Source organism: Mucor mucedo, assembly GCF_025094135.1.
Source record: "Mucor mucedo strain NRRL 3635 chromosome Unknown EV154scaffold_10, whole genome shotgun sequence".
Lineage (NCBI taxonomy): Eukaryota > Fungi > Mucoromycota > Mucoromycetes > Mucorales > Mucoraceae > Mucor > Mucor mucedo.
Genome location: NW_026252294.1, coordinates 376,323 through 396,357, shown reverse-complemented (window position 1 = coordinate 396,357; position 20,035 = coordinate 376,323). Strand labels below are relative to the sequence as shown.

Genomic DNA, 20,035 nt, shown 5'->3' with positions numbered 1-20,035 from the left:
TTTATACAGTCAGGTTTGTGGGTTTTGTCCAATAGGAAAAAATCAATGTCGATTAGCGGGATATGATTATCTGTTACCGTGTCGGTTAAATTCAGATTGACCCGATAGTAATGGTCTTTTTGAGGTGGAGTATTTTGACCGTTACTGATTGTTGAAAGATTCATGTGGTTCCTCTTTTTTCACTTTAGGGAATCTTAAATTGTAGGACTAGTTTTTTATGAAGATGGAGATGACAAATGAAAAGCTAGAAAATGTTTTTGATCTAACGGAAGGTATCTTAACCGAAATCACAGACCTTAACATTATTTTGCACACGATCACAAATCAACATACTTACTTGGCAACCATATCCGTTGAGGAAAGTTTGCTAATTAATTAACTGCGTCAATACAAACTGTGACGTATCTTCAAACCCTTAACATGTTTTGAACAGGCAATTGTTTGTTTCTAATTTCCTCGGGATTTTGGCATTGTGGTTTACGATGGCCGAGGTTATTTAAATGGACATACGTAATAATGCCACATAAAACAAACCATGGCACCCATAAGCCTATACTTACTGATTCCTCTCTAGGGCTAAGACACAAATTCTGCTCTTTTCTTTTCTTCTTTGAGTATTCTACAATGTGGTTGTTTATTTAAATAATTTATCGTTGATGAGCAGCGACAAATTTCTTTTGTTCATATGCAACAGCGCTCTTGAACTCTTCAACTTGCTTCCAACAATCAAGAGGTCTAGTTTGGTTGTTCCTATTCGTTGTTTGAAATAAGTATACACATCAAATGTCACTCTAACTTTCACTTACTTGTAACAAACAATAAGCTCTTCTTGACGTTCGGCAATATTGGCAGGAATATCAGCAGGTGCAGATCTATTTTCATCATCAGTAACATCCCCCCTTAATTAGAAGTTTCTTCCTTTCTACCTTTGTAATTTTTGGATCATGTTCTCGATATCTTCGCTCATGGCAACTGAATTATGGTCGTTTTGAATATTTTTCTTAGCTAAATCGCCATAAGCACGTTGATTGACTTTTTCTTGTTCATCTCTATTACGCTTCAATTCCTCAGCAACCCGCTCACGAACAAGTTTCTCAATCTTTTCATTTGATATAGCTGGAACTTCCTGATGTCTAGTCAGTACATTATATTTTTAAAACCATCTCGCTCTTCAATCAAACCTTTGTGCTCTTTACAGGTTCTTCGACGGCTTGAGAAAACTAAAAGTACAGAAAAGGGGTCAATATATTGGTTAAACGGGCTAAAAAGTTTAGTTTACCTGAAGAGGAGAACTTTGATTGTAGAAAATCACAGGTTGTGCTGATTTAGATTGAGTTGAGCCCATTGCTGAAAAAGTGACAAATGCTACAAAGAGTAAAAAAGAGTTGTGGGAGGGTTTATAACCCTGTTAATCTACGTCACTTTTTATCCACTCCGCACATTTTAAGCGCCAGTTTAGACTTCGTTTCTGCTTTTCCACAAACATTAATGCGAGAGAAAGTGTGTGGTTGTTATGATCTAGAATTATACAGAACAAAAACAAGTTGTATCTAAATGCGTCTGTTTTCTGTGCCTGTTTGAGTTACAAAAACCTCCTTTTTTGGTGCTCGTATTCAATTTTGTATGTCTACCTCAGGTATATAATGTCTCCTTAATACATTTTACAAAGTATGTCGTATAATGGCCTGTCCGAGAGTATGGTGTATTAGTGCTCACACTTACTTAAATACCAATAAAAAAAATTGGATTACTAAATGATACCTTGAGGAAATTGATATCAGAGTTTAAATTTTCTCTTCCTTTGACTTCCTTGATGTAAATAGGCATAGAAAAAGTTTAATTGAGCTAAAGCTATTGCTTCTAATAAAATCCTAGCTTAAATAAATCACGTTGACTTGTTGCCTTTAATACACATTTAACATCCATTAGAAAATGGTCCTAGAGAGACATGTTTTGTTGGTCGAGCTAAAAACAAACTTCTTTGTGGCAGTGCTATGGCAACTGTCACTCTTATTATCCCGCCCTGATTCTTTTTTAATTTGGTTTTTTTTATCTTCGGTCGACAATCCTAGGATTGCAAAAATAATACGGTCAACGTCTTATATACCGTCTAGCAGCATGGGCCGATTTATCTTCTAGAGTCAGGGGATTTACTGAAGGCTTTTAGTTCCAAATATAATTTCGCGGCCCGTCGGTTAGAGAAAAGATACTCGACAATTGACCCTTAGACCTCCGTATTAAATGATTCCTACTTCCAGTAGAAAGGGGTCTTTTATATACAGTCTCATCATTCTTTCTCTTTTTTTTTTAGAGAAACAGACTTAAGTATTGTCTACTATTATCTGCTCCAGTATCATAATTCTCATCTCTAAAACCAAATCAAAAAGATACGAGGGTAAAAAACTATTTTTGAATTGCTGAACAAAGGCATAGCAAGTGAGATATTAAACGAGCTTATTTGATTTAAAGCAGTGATATCTACATAATAAAATAACGTTACTCATATACCCTTTTTTACACACTGGTCACCATGAGTGAGTTACCTGACAATATCACAGCTATATCTTGGTAATTTTGAGACATAGCTGCTGGAATAATAAATATTCTACCAAAATATAGGGTAACTTATCAATGGCTATAGTATCAATCATCTTTAATGTAGCAGAAAAACAGACAAAAGTTTATTGATAATGTAGTAAAACGTATTTATATTATCTTTTGTAACTACATATCGGCCAAATGAGAGTGTAACAATAAAATAATTTGATAGCCAAACTACCCATTTAATAGTTATTACCAGACCGTTTGTTTACATTTTCTATTTCACCAGAAAAAAAAAAAGATTACTTTTAAAAAAAGTGATAATTATCGATTCTTTACTATATTGTGAGCTGTATATGTAATGCAACACATTTAAATTTCTAATAAATTTCGATAGAATCGTGTCCTGCATTGTTTGATGTAACTACAGATAAAAGGTAGTACTGTTTATATTGAACTTTTTGTATATAACAATCATGCGACAGAAAAACAAACTGCAAAAAACCAAATATAAATCGATATAAATAGTTTGTTGAAGGTGCAAAGGTGTTTAGGAGCAATATTTTTTTTCTTTTTTTATTATTCGGTAAATGCTGATTCGGTTCATTACCAAACGACTTCTAACAGTTATTCAATGCGCCAACTATAATTTAAATGGGTGGTCTTCTGGTCGACAGTAATTAGAATAGGAATATATTGACTTCATATTAACTATTTTCCAATATTTATTTGTTCAGCCATTTCTGCTGTTGTTTTTTATTAAACTTTTTTCTTTTCTTTTTTACAATAATAAAGCGACAGTAAAAGCAGAAACAATAATTGTAGTTTCCCAACGGATAATCTGCATATTTGCATCACTAGCTGACCCAGTTCCATTGGCAATAACACCATTACCATTAGCGGTGCGATTAACAGGAACAGCAGTATCTTTGTATAGACAATCATTTGTGGTGCAAAGACATGCATTTCCAATAGGATCCCACCATTTAGTACTATATTGCAAAATTAGATTTTTTTTTTTTTACTTGGTACATGTATATACATACTCGCAGTTGTTAGGAATAGGGTATCTAAATGCGGCAGATCCGTTTTGTGCGCCTGTAGCAGGTGTGGGCATACTTAGAGTAGGGGCTGTATTTGGACAATTGAAGCATGTATTAAATGTAGTAGTTCCAAAATTACAGCTGTGAAACATCGTTAGATATCAAATTCGAATACATACGAGTATATAATTTACCTATTCATAAGACCCTCATCTACATTTTGGTTGCCATCGTCATCTAGACCGTTGCAAATTTCTTTAGCAATAACGGGTTGTTCACACCGCATATAATCTTGTTTGCCTAACTCGGAAGCTTTTACTGGATTTTTCATCCATTGAAGCAACTGTTGATTGGTTACAAACCACACATCAGGCATGTCTGATAACTTTTTTATCAGAGAAACCAAACCATCTAATTTTGGTGCAGGATCAGGTAAACCAGGATAACCTGTAAGATGAGCTAAAAAAAGCTTGTTTAGCAAAAGCAAGAAACTTGTATATGTATAAAACAAACTTACTTGGATGAACGTAAATACCAAATGGCTGTCTTCCACCGGTATAGTGCTTATTAAATGTTTTGAGACTCCAATCTTCCACATCCTTTGGCTGACCAGCGATGTAAACATCCATTAATTGAGGGGCACTTGTATTATCGAGAACAGCGTACATTGGAATTTCCCAAAGGCCTGGAATTTTTGATTGTCCGGCGCCACAGATACCGGTCCAGCAATCATTTGCCATACCGTAATCAAGTGTGTATGGCCAGTAAGCATCATCTTGCAATGCACTTGCACTAGAATCATATAAAAAGCCTAACTTGGATAGACGGTTTAGAGTTTCCTTTGTATAATTTAAGAAGGGTGCACGAAATCCCTGAATTTTTCCATTGGGAACACCACCATATGTATTCAACATTTCTCTACAGCTCGTAATTTCCTCTAGAAAAAGGAGTTTGGGGGGTTAAAGGGGCTGCTTTTGGAATCTTTTTTTTTTCTGCTTACGATCAGAAGGAGTTCCAACATGAGTAAATGTATGGCTGTTTGAGGATTTAGTTACATATCCTTTTTGTTTTGTTTTGTTTAGGTATGCTGCAACTTACTCTGCAATTTCATTGCCGGAAGAATACCACTGTTGTACCAGTGAAAAGTCTGTATATTGCATAGAGACATACCATGTACCCCGGCCGGGACATCCATTAGGATTTCTATAAATGAGGATTAATCGACTAGAAATTGTAAAAAAGAATATATACACATACGTAACGTTCAACATTCTTTTTGCTGTCTTGTATAATTGTGGTTGAATAGAATCATCAAATGTTACGGTAACAAATTGCGGCGTATCAGCCTGTGAAAGACCGTTGGGAGGGTTTTTTGAGGCGCATAAACACCCATTCGCAAGTTTACATACTTGTGGATCACAAGAATAAGTTGAGGCGCCCGCCGCTGCGGCTGCTGCTGTTGGGACATTTATACCTTCGGATTGGCAAATAGCTTTATTGACAAAGAGCGCTAGAGTAGAAATTGCAATTGTTATATGAACAAATCTCATTATTATATTATGTGTCTAATTAAGTGGTATGGAATAAATATTAAAGAAAGAAACGAAGTTCGACAAAAAAAAAAATGCTTCACATTAAAATAGAGACAACACCATGCACTCCTTCTTTTCAAGTTGAAGAGTACAAGTGGTCTAGATTAGGAGAACAAAGGGGTGTAGAGATTCACACCCCCTTTGGTTTTTTTTACTACATATTACTTCTCCTCTTCTTTTTTATTACGTCTCTTCTCCTAATCGTTTTGATATAAATAAATATCAAGGGTCTGTGCGGTTAAATTATACTACATTGTTTATTAAAAATAATCTGTCTATTTGCGATGTCTGGCGCAGAACTCGTTAATTCTTTGGTAAGCTTCTTCGAGGCGACCGCGATTAGCAGTAATAACCAGGCGAATAAAATTGGGATAGTTAAAGCACTTCATAGAAAAATAAGGTTAGCACAATCCTAAATATTCAGCAGTCAATATATTACCTCTCCAGGAAGACAAACGACATTCTCTTCATCCAAAAGCTTGGCACTAAATTGAACATCGTTTTCGATATCTTTAAACTTTTCAATCTCGATACCAACCATCATATACATGGCGCCTTGAGGATTGACTGGAACAAGCCCATCGATGGGCGTAAGAGCTTCGACACTTAACTTGACGTTGTCTTGTAATTGCTGAATGGTTGATTCAAAGAAAGAAGCGGGTGTCTTTTCTAAGATATCTGGGATAGCTGCTTGAATAAGCGAGTTGGGACCGAGAATAATTTGTGCTAACTGATGAAGACCTTGGTTGATCTCGGCAAAAACTCCGTTACGATCATGAATCATGATCCATCCAACTCTCCAGCCAGGTACAAGCCATTTTTTGGCAAGTCCGCCGACGGCTAAAATAGGCACAGTGCTGGTTAATGTAGCCATGGGGAAGAAGTGATTTCCTTCGAAAACTAAATCACAATAAATTTCATCAGAAATAATGGGTACATGATATTTCTCGGCGACTTTTAAAATAGCTTCCAAATGCTCGCGAGAATACACTGAACCGCATGGGTTAGAGGGACTGAAAATAAAAATAGTGAGTACGCGTGTAATTGATGTTCTTTATTCGAACTTACTTGTTAACCAAAATTGCACTAGTTTTTTCATCGATCAAAGATTCCATTTGAGTTACATCTGCTTCCCAATTTTTCTCGGGCTATACACAACGATGAGTAAATGTCGTCTTTTGTGTCTTAAATATATACTCACCAATAAGTTGTAATATTTAGCTTCGACAAAACGAGTGGCAGCTAAGGACGCATAAAGAGAAAAACCTGGGCGAGGCAAAAGGATATTGGTGCCTTCATTACAAAGAACATTCACGCACATTTCAAGTGCGCCAGAACAACCGTTAGCTAAAATAACATCACTGGGGGCGAGAGGAGCACTAGGAACACTATTTGCTTCAGCAATGGCTTTACGTGCTTGCAAAGTACCTTAAGAATTATGTATGAGATATTTTATCCATGCAAATTCCTGCGATATTTTGTTTTACCGTCAGCAGGAGGATAACCGTTCGCTTGATAACTATTCAACTGTTTCGCAACAGCTTCGTTGATACTTGGGTCGACATTAAAATTTCCAAAAATGGTAGGGTCACCTGTACAGAATATGTCAGAAAAAGTTCACACGCAAAAAGACATTGACATTACCAATAGATAAACTAATCAATGACTTGGTGACATTGGGATTCAATTTGAGCTGATCGACAATGGCTCTAATGGGGTTATGAGCTTGGTTAGCTGTTCTTGAGGACTTTATTTTCCAAGTAGAGCGGTCGGAACTCATTTTTTCTTATATAATTCGCGAAAGAAAGGAAGGATAATACAAAAACAAAAAATAACGACTTTATATGACTCACGACATATAGGTACAACTGGGATTTAATTATTGCCGGAAACAAGAAGGAACGCATAACTAACTTGTTACTGAATCTCATAACAGCTCTATATTATCATTGTTAATATTTATCTTCTATAGATAGTTTTTATTACATATTAACAATGCGATTTTACAACTTGGAGTTTATTCTCGGACTTATGTCCTATTCAACGTGTGTGAATTATTTCGGTTTCATGTTAAAAGATATACGATTAGTGACTTGCTTATGTAAGACAAATGCGCGGAGTTTTCAAGTTTGAAACAAGTAGACCTCAAAGACCAAGTTGGACCATTAGAAAGGGTTTAAGCAGGGCCATGAATGACGCGAGCAACGAGAGAATCTGCAGAAGCCGTATCTTCTCCGATAATGCAATAGCTGCTTCTTCTGAATTGTATAAGAAAAAGATAGAAATAGTGTAAACATGAATACTGTATTCCCCAGCCATGGAATAACAAGAATTACATCTTTGTCATAAACTTGTGTTGGACATGAAATAGATCGGATTTTATAAAAATTGCTACCAGGCCATGTTTGGATACTATTCATAAAAGGCTTTGCTTCAAAGCAATCGGTTTTAGAATAGAAGAGTATTTGCTGTTTGTTACGCAGTTGCCACATTTACTTTATCTAAACACAAACTAGACCGTTTTGGGAGTTTTATTTTGAAAGTTTTTTTATAAATAGTTTTTTTTGCAGCGAATCAGCTACACGTGCAGGTTTTCTTTACAGTCACAGGTTTATTTTTATCTCTTCAGTTTTTTTTTTTTTTGTTTCTTGGATGTGCTGTTCCTGGAGATCTTTGTTGTCTCTCCCTCTTTCTTTTTTCTTTTTCTTTTTTTTTTCTTTATTCTATTCTCCTTCCCTCGTTTTTTATTTCGTAAAAAACCATGAAGAGTCGCTCGTTTATATTTTTGTTCGTCTTATTGAGTTTGATAGCCTTGATTTTTGGTAAACAAAACAAGCCTTCAATCAATTACTCGTATTAACTAGTTCTTTTTAATACAGCTCAAGAAGATGATAGCACAGATGAGGGAGAAGATACGACAACAATAGACACATCAACCCCCACCACCACTGTTGCCGGATCTTCTCCTACAGAAGATTCTACACCAGTATCTAGTGCTACCCCAACCCCAACCGCAGATACCACGAACAGTACATTACCTTCGATTGTTGGCTCCGAGTTACCAGCCTCATCGGGCAACAAAACTGTCAGCCCAGCTGTCTGTAGCGCTTTACAAAAGTTATATAGCTCGCTCAATGGAAACTCATGGATCGTTAAAACAGGTTGGGATTCGACCGATATGAGCACATGCTGTAGTTGGTTCAATGTCCACTGTAATGGGATTGGACAAGTACTCAAAATGTAAAGTATACTCCTTTTATATGCGTTTAAGCCCCTTGCATATATCTTGAGCTTCTTTATTCTAATCAACTTTTACAAATTTATTCACACAGCGCGCTTGCACATAATAACCTTGTTGGACAACTTCCCGATAACTTTGATCAATTCCCTGACCTTCAAACAATGTAATACCAAAGATATCATTGTGTAATAAATACTGACTTTTATTTATTAGTGATTTGAGTTACAATAACATTTCTGGCCCTATTCCTGCATCAATGGGAACTCTTCCTCGATTGAAATCACTGTAAGTAAATGATACAAAATGCAGGAAATATATAAGAGTTTAATCAGTATATAGTAATTTCGATGTCAATTTACTTTCTGGCTCTCTTCCCTCGGGTTTAAGCGCTCCTGTTAACCTCACAACCATGTAACTAATTTAAATGAAATACGATGAAAAACTGGACTAAAAGTTTATATTATAGTCATTTTAAAAATAATTCATTTACTGGAACGATCCCTGCCTCTTGGGCTTTAATGAAGAATATTCAAGCCATCTATCTCAGTAACAATAATTTGACAGGCCCATTCCCTACTGTCGTTACTCAACTCGCTAGCGTACAATCCCTGTAAGTATTGATATTTGTTTATTTGTAAATGTCGACCTAATCTATTGTTTTGCAGCTACTTGGACAATAATGCATTTAACGGATTTTTACCTGCAAACTTGGGTGATTTATCAAATCTATTACAATTGTAAGCAGTCCTTTTTCTTTCTCTCTTTTTTTTTTTTTTTTTCTTTTTTTTTTCTTTTTTTTTTCTTTTTTTTTTTTTACAATGATATTCATCCTCCTTTATTTAGAAACATCCGGTATAACCATTTACTTGGTAACATCCCGGCTTCTGTTGGAAATATGACGAAATTAGAATCATTGTGAGTAGTTTTAATCTATGCCTTGTTATTATTTTTAACTGATATCATTATAGGATCATGTCGCACCAAATGTTGAATGGTTCTATTCCTGAGGAATTGTACAACCTTTTGAATCTCCAAGTTTTGTAAGTCTTTATTCATTTGTACGAACATTCTATTGACTTTCCACAACCAGGGATTTGTCCTCGAACCGATTGACAGGTGGTTTATCACATAAATTGGGCCAGCTCGTAAAGCTGCAAAAACTGTAAGTTGAATGATTAGTTTGTATACGACATTTAGTAACGACCAGAATAGCAATTTTGGGCATAACGGTATCACTGGTCCGATTCCAAATGAGATTGAGCAACTTACAAAACTTCAGAGTCTCAATCTTAACTACAATGCATTGAATGGACAATTCCCCTCTACCATGGCTCCTGCCGCTCTTGGCTATTGTTACATGACTCCAAATCAATTTCAATCCTGTCCTGGTCCTGAAGTAGTCAACAACCCTGAAAGTCTAGCCTTCCAATGTTCGGTAGACTGTGTTGTAAAGACAAAAACAAAGAGTGCTGCCTCTCATCTTGATGTTATGACCAAAACTTTCTGGTTGTTGACGATCGTAATCGCTTTTATCATGTAGTTTTATTTTTGCATTAAAGCATATAACATTATCTCCTTTCTTTTCTTTAATTTTTTACATGTAAGCAGCTAGTTATATAAACATCATTTTTCATAGCTTATAATAGAAAAAAAAATATTTACGTCAATGTGCATTCCCGTGTATGATAATAAGAAGCTTGCTCTATACATGCACATAAATATCTCTGTTCTATTTCTTAAATATTTTTAGGTCTGACTTCTTATCTGTTAAAGACAAAGGTACACAGATACATCATCTTTACTCACTGTTTTCGATAATAATAATAATAATAATAATAATAATAAATGAGGATAATTGTTTAATAAGTAGTAATAGATTATAAGATACATGATGAAAGAAAAGGTATTATTTATGCTTTCAAAAGAGCATTAGGTATGAACAAAAAATGACACAACCATCATTATTGAAGAGGCATTGGATCATTTTCATTTGTTACGGATACGCCTGCAATAGTAACGATCAAACTCAATACAATACTAACCACCCAGATATGAATAAACATTTGCTATAAAAAAATAGGGTTAGGTGGGGGGCACAACATCTAGACAAACAACATATACACCTACTCTTGTATACTTTAATACTTCAGGATCGAGTACAGTAACCATACTCTTTTGGTTCTCTACATCAATTTTTTTTCCGTTTAACTTCTCTGTTTTTCCTTCTCCTAAAGCGTTGTATTCGTCGATCTCGTACATGGGGATCATGCGAATTTTCATGGCTGCACGAATAGTACAGAAGCCTGCGCGACCCGAGAGAATACTGACCGCAAATAAAAAGGTAAAGGGAAATAACAGAAGTCGCATCCATCGTGAGGTATGATGCGAGAACGTATACATCAAAATGGCGGGTAGATGTAAAAGGTTGAATATACCACCGACATAATGAAGAATGATCCAACTGTAACGCATATTTTGTAAAGCATGATGGATGAAACTCTTTAAACTGGATGTTCGCATAATACCATAAATATGTTCATGAACGTCCAGAAACACGTCAGGATGAGTGGTTTGGCACCCATAATACACAGCATGACGACTCATCCAGCCAGCAATGTTGATTTCCTTGTAAGAGTCTGCATGAAAGAAAGTTCTTAATACCGCATCAACTTCGGATCGAAAAGGTTGGTCTTTTTCTGATACGTATTCAAGCTCTGTGGGAACTGCTTGTTCACTATAGTCAATAGTAGGATCTACAAAAGTAGCCTTGACACCTTCCTTTTTCAAATCGTCCAATGGGAGATTATAGGAGGCCATAGTTGCGCGTTCCTTGGGTGGCTGGGATTTGGCTTTTTCTTCCTGTGGCAAGTTTTGGAATCGACGTCTGTAGTCTAAGTACCAAAAATAGAAATCGAGGTTCTCTGCAGAATGTTCCTTGTTTAATAAAAAATTTCGAAAATCTTGCAACGAAATAGGTTGACATGTTGTGCCATTTAAGATATGATCTACACACGCAACATTCATAAATACCCAATTACATTTTTTGTAGTGGGCTCTTACCGATATGGACATTTTTCAAATCACTCTTACTACCAGCAAACCAACGTTTGACTGAGGTATTGAAGGAAGTAATCGAATCGAGCATGATAAAGATTGGATTCAGAAAAAGAATAAATCGATTAGAGAGAAAAAAAATGTATTTAAATATAACACAATTTCCCAGACCCTTAAAACTACTAAGGGAGCAATCCTTCGGTTTTTTTTGATATATTAAAATATCCATGACATCTCTGTGGCAATTTGATATAGTAAAACCTTTACAAGAGAATACTCTCCCTTTCGCTGCATTTGTATTTCATCAAGGGAGGGAGATGCATATTCGATTTGAAAGCTTTTCGATGGTCTAGTGCAAACTCCTGCTGTAAGCAACCCTGGTATCAAGTTCATATGGAAATTTCATCAGCACAATGTGTGACCTTGTCCAAAATATGATTGCTTGGATACATTGTCTCTTATTTTGTCAAGTTCGATCTTTTTATAGATTGTCATAAAGCGTATTCATATGTTTATATATACGTGCTTTTATACAAATTGAAAGTGATTGCCGATCTCAGTGATCGATCTTTAAACGATATCCCCTAAACCACGCCTTACGAATGATTAATGTGTACATCAATCGCGGAGACTGATGCGTTGTCCACCTTATTTTTCTCTATTTCAATGGCCGGTCATTAACAGACATCTTTATATTGTAACCATGTCAAGATTATTGTCGTCAGCACGTCAAATAGCATTAAGCACAAGAATACTAACAAGAAAGGTAAAATGTCATTGTTAAACTCTAACCTAATTACCCGAGTCAAACTTTTTTTCCATTTAGCATGTTCCTATAACATTACCTAAAAGTCAATTGTCCTCAGGGGTGAGTAATATTAAAAAAAAAAAAAAAAAAAAAAAAAAAGATGGTTATAAAGTTTTAAATATGAAACTTTAGGCATATACTTCCAAAAACGATTTCCGACAACTAGGAGCAGAAAAAGATGCAGGTGCCTTACAGGACTTGCTTCGACGTGTGATGGAAATTGACGCAGAGATTACCAACACACCTGTAGTAGATTTCAAGCCCAACGTAAGGCGGTTTTAGTATCACATTTTTTTCTTGTGACCTCTCTAACTTTATTTATAGGCACAACATTGCGTAGCTTATTGCACAGCCGATATGTATGATATTCCTTGCATCATTAATAAGTTATCAAAAAGTCCGGACTTTCATGTCACTTCTGGCCATACATCCAACATGATTCATATCCTTGACCAGACTCATGGCGGTGAAATATATCTATTCCACAACGGCACTTTAGTTTGTTGGGGATTGAATGAATTGCGGCAGGAAATTTTTCTAAACGGACATATCAGAGCTGCGAGTAACGTGATAGAATCCAAGGAAAATATAGAATATATCATTGATGAAGATGAGTAAGTGTAGCTTCGTTTCTCAAATCATAAACTGACTTTATACAGGTTAACCGATATGAAGGGTGACATGATTTTGTTGAACCCTTATATTCCAACCATTGACCTATCCAAGGTGGCATTTTCTTATGGTCTGGGACGGGCTGCAAAAGTAGCTAGTTTCGAGAGCACAATGGATAATTATTTATCTCAACTTAATACAGATATTGAAAAGCTTAGCAAAAAACACCTGAAGACACAATTAATTTTTATTCGTAGAAGAATGCTTCAAGGGTCAAATGACGGATTTCTAGGAACACCTGATTTTCATTGGATAAAACCTGAGCTGCAAGGTAAAAAAAAAAAAATGGAATTTCCAAATCTTGATAACTAAATTGTTTGCCTAGATTATGTCAAAAAAATCTCCAACCGATTCGATATACATGCAAGAATTCAGATTTTAAACAAAAAAATAGGTAATACGATAAACGTATCAATATGAATTGACATTAATGAAAAAAAAAAAAAAAAAAAAAATAGAATATGCCACGGAAATTGTAAATATTCTTTAGTGCTCAGCTTAGCGGGCACAAAAATTCGATCAAATAAAAAATGGAAGTCCAGGAATTTGTGTAACTTGATTTAAGTGGAAAGATTTCTTTGGGATTAAAACTTTGTTTCTATTTCATTTGGCTTTTTTTTTTTCTCTTTCCACTCTTACAGCTTTTTTCATCTTCCATTATGAAGTTCGTATTGAAAACATCGATAATTTTACTTTATTGTGCTTTATGTAAGCTGACATACAATGTTTGCTCGATTGCGCTTTACTAACATGCGTCTATAGCCGTCCTCGCTAAAGGTGGCGGTGGTGGCAAAGGTGGAGGTGGAAGTAAAAGTGGAGGAGGCTCTACTGGCTCCACTGGTTCTACTGGTTCCACTGGTTCCACTGGCTCCACTGGCTCCACTGGCTCCACTGGCTCCACAGGCTCCACAGGGTCTTCCGGTTCAAGAGGCACAACAGGTATACTTACAAGTTATTTTAGATAAATTATAATGACTAATGCAACAATTTGAAGGAGGAACTCCAGCAGGCGTTTCGTCAAAGGGAGGAACCGGTACATTCTATAATGGGGCGCCCCCAGCTTATTCTAATACCAGATGTAAGAAAGAATGATATTTCAAGCTGTGCTTACCTGTATCTAATATTTTATTTTATTCTAGCTACGTACAATAACTATCCGCAATCATATTCTGGAGGTTATTCATCTACCTCTAGATATGGGCGTACCGGCATGTATAATCCTGGATTAATGTACTTTGCCATTATGCCACCTTTCTTGTTTTTAGGCTATCATTCAGCATATCATCGTTATAATCAAAATACCGGTTATTACTACGCACCTCAGCTTACCGAACAAGGCAGCAACACACAGAACGTTATTATTAACGGCACAGCGTATTCGGGTAAAGAAGATAATTACAGATATGCATTCAACATTAGCACCAATAATCAGTACCCCATGGCCGACCATGCATTTTATTCTTCTTCGGATCCCAATGCTCATCCTGCCGATTTCGCTTACCGTTTGCAATTGTCACAAATTATTGAATTCGATGATGTCAACCAAAATGGTTTTTACGACGCCAATGAGCCCATCCTATCTGTCACCTCTCTTCAAAACTTAAACTGGCAGAACTTCCTTGTATCAAATATCACAGTACCCAACAACAATACACAATCCTATCTTCAGACGAGCACCTTTGCTAATGTTACTTACAATAATACTTCACCTCTCAATAGTACTGGAAATCCAAATTTCAGTGTGCGTATCAACTACAGAGCGAGTAACCTGCAATTAAATACAACAGCTCCTATTATTATGCAACCCAACTCTTTGGAATATGATTTTGGTGTAGAAGGATTCCCTAATACCATTGCTAATAGTCATCCTAATGCCAGACTAGCATTTGCTCAGGTCCTGTCGACTGAAGCTAACACACCTGTTGTATTCGATGTCAACATGACAACACCAGTTGATGTTGCTAACCAAATCAAGACAAATACCACTTACGGCATTTCTATTGGTGACTACACGCAAGGGCGTTTAGAATTCCAACCCACTGTCAATATCTCAGATGTCGGAACCATCAACTCCTGGACCAAAATCGATTCTGTTGAATTTGCTGGAAGTCCCTCTTACAGTGATTGGATTTATGGTGCAGATGCATCAGGAGCCAAACGCGCTAACAAGCTATTGTTCATCACTGTTCCAGGTTATGGTAATAGCAACGAAACCATTAGAGCTTCCTACTCTAGTTTCGGGTTCTTAGATACCGATGTGATGAATTCTTTAGCAAATGGCGAGGAGCAAACAAGTTCTGCGGCTAGTAGTCACAGTAGTGGTAAGATCATAACTGTCTTATTAGCTTCCTCAGCTGCAATTTATTTTGCCATTTAAAAAAAGGGTATTTTCTTTTCATAAATTTGTACTTTTATAATCGTGTAAAACACTAAATAAACAATCATTTAATCCTATTCCCTTTGCCACCCGTACCAAGAAATTGTATAAAAAAGAATGTCTTTGTTTGGAAGGTTACACAAAGGACACCGTTACGCAACATTTCATCATCATTAAGCTTTGCTATTTGTTTCGGCTTGACGAGCAGTTAAAGAGCGGTAATCAACAAAATGGATTATAACAATATGTTGAGATAGACAAGGAGGAGCGGGAGAGTCAACAAAGGTTTCTTTTTTGTAAAAATAAAAAAAAGCTTGTGGAGGTTACAACTCCGTAGAAAGCCTTTGCCACTGTACACCCCATTTATAAAAATTATTTTGGGTTTTTCTTTTTTCAACGTTTTTCGTTAGTATCAAAATGTTTCCAGAAGGGCTTTTTTATATTTTATCTCGTAAACACGGATTTGCACTTGATGTGTACGATGGACAAACAACGGTAAGTAACAACAAACCTTTTCACATAATGCTCTTACAAAGAGTTAACATTTCATTTATAGGAAGGAAGTAATTTAATCGTTTGGCCTCAAAAATTCGAGGATAGTGATAACCAGTAAAGTGCACATTTTGTTTTACGTCTAAAAAGGAATTCTGTGGTTGACATTAACTTTAGATTGTGGACTTATGAAGGTGGTCGCTTAGTCAATAAAAAGTCGGGTCATGGTAAGTGAAAAAAAAAAAAAAAAGATTAAAAAACATGATGTTGTATGTACTAAATTATATTTGTATCACAAGTTATGGATATTAGTTCAAGTAAAGTAAAAAAAATATCTTCCTTGATCCATGTGGATGTTCTAATGTTTTACTAGGTGCTTTCAAGAAGGATAAAACAATTGTTCAAAAGAAGCGTAAGCCTAATAAGCAATCACAAGAGGTACGACACAGTGAATTTTATTTATTGAAGATATTAATAGAAATGGTTTTAGTGGATCTATGACCAAGGCTTTATTTGTTCAAAGGAATATCCTAGTCTTGTGCTGGATATTAGGGTAAAAATGCAGCTTGATAACTTGATATGTGGAAGATTAATTAGTATTGTAGGGCGATAGTCCTAAGGGCGGTGCCCAAGTTTTATATATAAGCGCAAAGAGACTGATAACTTGAATCAACTTTGGCAATTCGAGCAGTATCAACAATTTGAGGGATCTTTAGGCTTAGTAACTACAGCTACTGCATTGCATAAGAAAGAAACATTTGGTCAACCTCGACTTGGGTATGCTGCTGAAATCGGTGTTCCTCCCGAGTTAAAAGCGATTCCTGAGAATAATAAGATTGCTGGTGTTGGAAACAATGTCTCTGCTACACCTAGTACAGATGCTCCTGTCGATAACTCTCGTGTTGATCCTGCTTTGGCTCAATATGGCTCCTTCTATGGTGGCACTCCCACTTCTGTACCAGCCGCTCAGCCTGGCCCAACACCAGTTTCTAATGCCTATCCTCCACCTTCTGGTCCCCCGCCTACTCAATCTAATAATGGTTATCCTCCTCCTCCACAAGCTGGACCCCTCCCATCCAGTACTTATCCTCCTCCTCCTACTAATCCTGGATATCCTTCGCCTGGTAGTAACAATGCTTATCCTCCCCCACCTGGATCTAACTATTCACAAGGGTCTTCTTACCCTAGTGGATATCCAGCTCAACCACCTTCCCCTTCTAACTATCAACAGCAACCTCCTAATGGTGGATTTTCTTCTGCATATCCTCAGCCTCCATCTACTGGCTATCCATCTAACAATACAAATACAAACTATCCTCCTGCTCCCCCTTCTCCATCCAATTATTTGAACAACAACTCTGCTTATGGATCCCCACCTCCAAGCCATGCTGGCTATCCCGGATCGCCTACTCAATTATCTAGCTCGCCTCCAGCTTATCCTCCTACTTTCCCACCCGCCAGCAATGCCTACCCTCCATCCAATGCCTATCCCCCAAATCATAATGCGGGCGGGAACTTTTATCAACAACCCGGAGCAATGCCAGATAATGGCAATTACGGCTATCCCGCTCCTCACAACCCCTCGGGACCACCACCGTTGCCCAGTAACAAGCCTCAAGATCAATATGGTTATCCTAGTTATCCTCAATAAAATTAAATGTCTATAATTTATTTAAATTATTATAAAAAAAAAATTAAGATTTATGCCCCAGTGATTTGCATGGATGCATAAGCTGTATCAACTAAAATACCAGTCCATAAAATACCGCCTGTCCATGTGTTACTCTTAAATTTTGCCCAACAGCTACTAGGATCGTTATAATTGACCGTCTTCAGTTGCCACATCAAATGTGCGGCTGTACCCAAAACACTAATGGCATAAAATGGCAAACCTTGGTCATTCATAAATCCCGCTAAAGCTGTCAACCCCACAAAACCGGATGAGAAGCCTGCTAGCCACTGAGGTGTCTTTTCTCCAAATCTCAATGCTGTAGATTTAACGCCTGCCTTAATATCATCTTTTTTATCTTGATGAGCATAAATGGTGTCATAAACAAGCGTCCAACATACACCGCCCAAGTAAAGAGGGCCAGCCACTGTCAAATCAAGCGATCCGGTCATTGCAGACCAGCCTAAAAGCGCACCCCAGTTGAAAGCAAGTCCTAACACTGTTTGTGGCCAGTAAGTAACACGCTTCATCAATGGGTAAGTGACAACTAAAGAAAGAGAAGCTGCCCCCAATAAAATGCTATACGTATTCAGCTGTGTTAGGATACCAAGCCCTGCTGTCAATTGCAGCCCTAAGAATCCAATGGCTTGTTTAGGTGAAATAACACCGGAGGTAATGGGTCGAATCTTGGTACGTTCTACTTTGTCATCAATATCCCTATCCCATAAATCGTTGATGGTACATCCTGCTCCTCTCATAATTAGAGCGCCAGTGCCAAACAATCCAATCATTGCAGCCGTATTCATCATAGATCCTCCCGTTGAATAAGATGCCATGGATATACCCCATGCTTTTTTTTAAAGAAATCGTTGAGAATACAGATTCATAAATCCATGTAAATATTTTACTTACCGCAAGGCCAGAATAGCAACCAGGTTCCTATAGGTTTATCGATGCGTGTCAAGAATGCATAAGGGGCAATTTTTGCAGGTAAATGATCGAGCCAATTATTGTAAATCGTACGCTCTTCTTTACTGGTGGGGGTAGTGGAAGTTACATTTGAAGTCCAATGTTGTTGTTGATAAATAATGGAACGGCTAAATTGCGGTTTTAATGCCTGTCTACAACTGCTTTGTTGAACTTGACAAAAAATACCAGCCGCTTTACTGAATGAACGATTGGGCTCGAGTGGTTTGTACAAAAGTCTAGATTGAGTTCGGCAAGAGGCTTGTTTCAATAATGAAACAATCGTAAAGTGCCTTGACATCTTTTCTGAAGTAGAGAATCAGAATTTATGTTTACTTGTTTTAAAATTCTGGCTTACAGGTTCCTTAACTTGAGCGGACCGGGTAGTGGACAAACTCCGCCGTCCATCAAAAAGTATTTTCTCCACTTTGGCGCCTAAAACAAAACACTTGCCCATCTGGCCCACCATGTAATATTCAGAAATAGGGAAAGTCTACTTTCGCAGTATCCTATGTGAGGTGGTCAAGCTTGATAAAAATTTTTTCATCCTCAATGACCTAGAGGTTACTACGATCAACTTTTGAAAAAGCAGCCATTTCTTATTTTCTCCATTTTGTTTTATTATTTAGTCAAAAATAATTTAATTGCTTTCTGTCGTAATCGAGGCTATATACTTAATATATGGCTCTATTCACACTTCTTAAATCTTCAATTTGATAATCCTAAGTATAATTCTCATTGAGAATTTTTATTAAATACTGATCATTTACTTTATGTACATGCTTGATCTCATATCATCCTTCATACAAGTATAAGACATACATTTAAATAAAAACATTGATATAGAAACATATGAAAGTTACAACAGCCACATTGAGGTGCCACAGCTATCTTTATTAAGAACTACAATATCTCCTGAATATTGTGCTGCAAGACATACACAGTTTAAGGATAAATGTTATTGTTATTGTTATTGTTATTGGCATCTCATTATGGCCTTTATAAACGGGATCATTACATCCGAGTATTATCTGGATAAATCTACCTGTCGTATTTGGGTACGATTCACTTAAGAATATATAACCAAATCGTTTAAATAAATAAATTATGAAATAAAAACAACCTTCAATGTTGCGTACCAGCATACACATGTATACTGCTATTCAATTTCTTCTACTACGAGTAAATACTTCTATATTAAAGATTGCATGATTGGCCTAAATATGATATACTAATGACAGTTGGATACAGAACGCTATAACACTGAGTTACGATATCACCGATCGAGAAGAGAAACTTCTCAGATCAATCAAGAATTATAAGAAAGAGAAACTTAATATTAATAGTTCTCTCAATGGATTAGCTACCCATAGAGAGAATAGAACAGCTATTAGTATAAATGGTTCATTTACTTATATGTTGATATAATTATACTGCCTATAAAGAGTATAAAGAAATAGTGTATGAATTAATGGATACCTATATTCTACAACCAAATATACAAATTTCGATAAGATATTCTATATTTGGGATCGTATTTTATGCATTAGAAAATTAAAGCATAAATGATCAATTATAAC

General features: G+C 36.4%; 8 protein-coding genes across 8 annotated transcripts; 3 read left to right on the top strand and 5 right to left on the bottom strand.

The window, feature by feature from the left end:
- Positions 1 to 802: 802 nt before the first annotated feature.
- On the bottom strand, positions 803 to 1,345 carry EV154DRAFT_413288 (uncharacterized protein; the record flags this gene model as incomplete). The annotated part of the gene is made up of 4 exons (XM_051595559.1): positions 803 to 872; positions 927 to 1,126; positions 1,182 to 1,220; positions 1,280 to 1,345. The coding sequence occupies 4 exons, from the start codon at positions 1,343 to 1,345 to the stop codon at positions 803 to 805; spliced, it is 375 nt and encodes a 124-aa protein (XP_051461999.1).
- Positions 1,346 to 3,265: 1,920 nt separating this feature from the next.
- EV154DRAFT_495377 (uncharacterized protein) lies at positions 3,266 to 5,309 on the bottom strand. The gene is made up of 7 exons (XM_051600030.1): positions 4,842 to 5,309; positions 4,683 to 4,787; positions 4,585 to 4,619; positions 4,102 to 4,521; positions 3,779 to 4,043; positions 3,588 to 3,725; positions 3,266 to 3,533 (listed from the first exon to the last, which is right to left on the bottom strand). The coding sequence occupies exons 1-7, from the start codon at positions 5,132 to 5,134 to the stop codon at positions 3,323 to 3,325; spliced, it is 1,467 nt and encodes a 488-aa protein (XP_051461998.1). The 5' UTR covers positions 5,135 to 5,309; the 3' UTR covers positions 3,266 to 3,322.
- A 50-nt stretch (positions 5,310 to 5,359) lies between these two features.
- Positions 5,360 to 6,974, bottom strand: EV154DRAFT_495375 (tyrosine aminotransferase). The gene is made up of 6 exons (XM_051600029.1): positions 6,821 to 6,974; positions 6,664 to 6,768; positions 6,378 to 6,604; positions 6,245 to 6,324; positions 5,616 to 6,189; positions 5,360 to 5,559 (listed from the first exon to the last, which is right to left on the bottom strand). The coding sequence occupies exons 1-6, from the start codon at positions 6,954 to 6,956 to the stop codon at positions 5,452 to 5,454; spliced, it is 1,230 nt and encodes a 409-aa protein (XP_051461997.1). The 5' UTR covers positions 6,957 to 6,974; the 3' UTR covers positions 5,360 to 5,451.
- An 865-nt stretch (positions 6,975 to 7,839) lies between these two features.
- Positions 7,840 to 10,095, top strand: EV154DRAFT_495372 (uncharacterized protein). Its single transcript, XM_051600028.1, has 11 exons — positions 7,840 to 7,998; positions 8,056 to 8,416; positions 8,509 to 8,580; positions 8,631 to 8,702; positions 8,757 to 8,828; positions 8,884 to 9,027; positions 9,083 to 9,154; positions 9,261 to 9,332; positions 9,386 to 9,457; positions 9,508 to 9,579; positions 9,630 to 10,095. The coding sequence occupies exons 1-11, from the start codon at positions 7,938 to 7,940 to the stop codon at positions 9,955 to 9,957; spliced, it is 1,398 nt and encodes a 465-aa protein (XP_051461996.1). The 5' UTR covers positions 7,840 to 7,937; the 3' UTR covers positions 9,958 to 10,095.
- A 283-nt stretch (positions 10,096 to 10,378) lies between these two features.
- On the bottom strand, positions 10,379 to 11,562 carry EV154DRAFT_559338 (uncharacterized protein; the record flags this gene model as incomplete). The annotated part of the gene is made up of 3 exons (XM_051605542.1): positions 10,379 to 10,483; positions 10,545 to 11,422; positions 11,478 to 11,562. The coding sequence occupies 3 exons, from the start codon at positions 11,560 to 11,562 to the stop codon at positions 10,379 to 10,381; spliced, it is 1,068 nt and encodes a 355-aa protein (XP_051461995.1).
- Positions 11,563 to 12,714: 1,152 nt separating this feature from the next.
- On the top strand, positions 12,715 to 15,328 carry EV154DRAFT_413280 (uncharacterized protein; the record flags this gene model as incomplete). Its single annotated transcript, XM_051595558.1, has 5 exons — positions 12,715 to 12,893; positions 13,050 to 13,222; positions 13,714 to 13,872; positions 13,946 to 14,029; positions 14,091 to 15,328. 5 exons carry the CDS (start codon positions 12,715 to 12,717, stop codon positions 15,326 to 15,328), a joined length of 1,833 nt encoding a protein of 610 aa, XP_051461994.1.
- Positions 15,329 to 15,676: 348 nt separating this feature from the next.
- Positions 15,677 to 17,515, top strand: EV154DRAFT_495362 (uncharacterized protein). The gene is made up of 7 exons (XM_051600027.1): positions 15,677 to 15,823; positions 15,885 to 15,937; positions 15,998 to 16,047; positions 16,120 to 16,137; positions 16,194 to 16,258; positions 16,311 to 16,373; positions 16,467 to 17,515. Exons 1-7 carry the CDS (start codon positions 15,746 to 15,748, stop codon positions 17,469 to 17,471), a joined length of 1,332 nt encoding a protein of 443 aa, XP_051461993.1. The 5' UTR covers positions 15,677 to 15,745; the 3' UTR covers positions 17,472 to 17,515.
- EV154DRAFT_436531 (4-hydroxybenzoate polyprenyl transferase) lies at positions 17,516 to 18,796 on the bottom strand. The gene is made up of 2 exons (XM_051596824.1): positions 18,402 to 18,796; positions 17,516 to 18,339 (listed from the first exon to the last, which is right to left on the bottom strand). The coding sequence occupies exons 1-2, from the start codon at positions 18,754 to 18,756 to the stop codon at positions 17,522 to 17,524; spliced, it is 1,173 nt and encodes a 390-aa protein (XP_051461992.1). The 5' UTR covers positions 18,757 to 18,796; the 3' UTR covers positions 17,516 to 17,521.
- Positions 18,797 to 20,035: the final 1,239 nt, after the last annotated feature.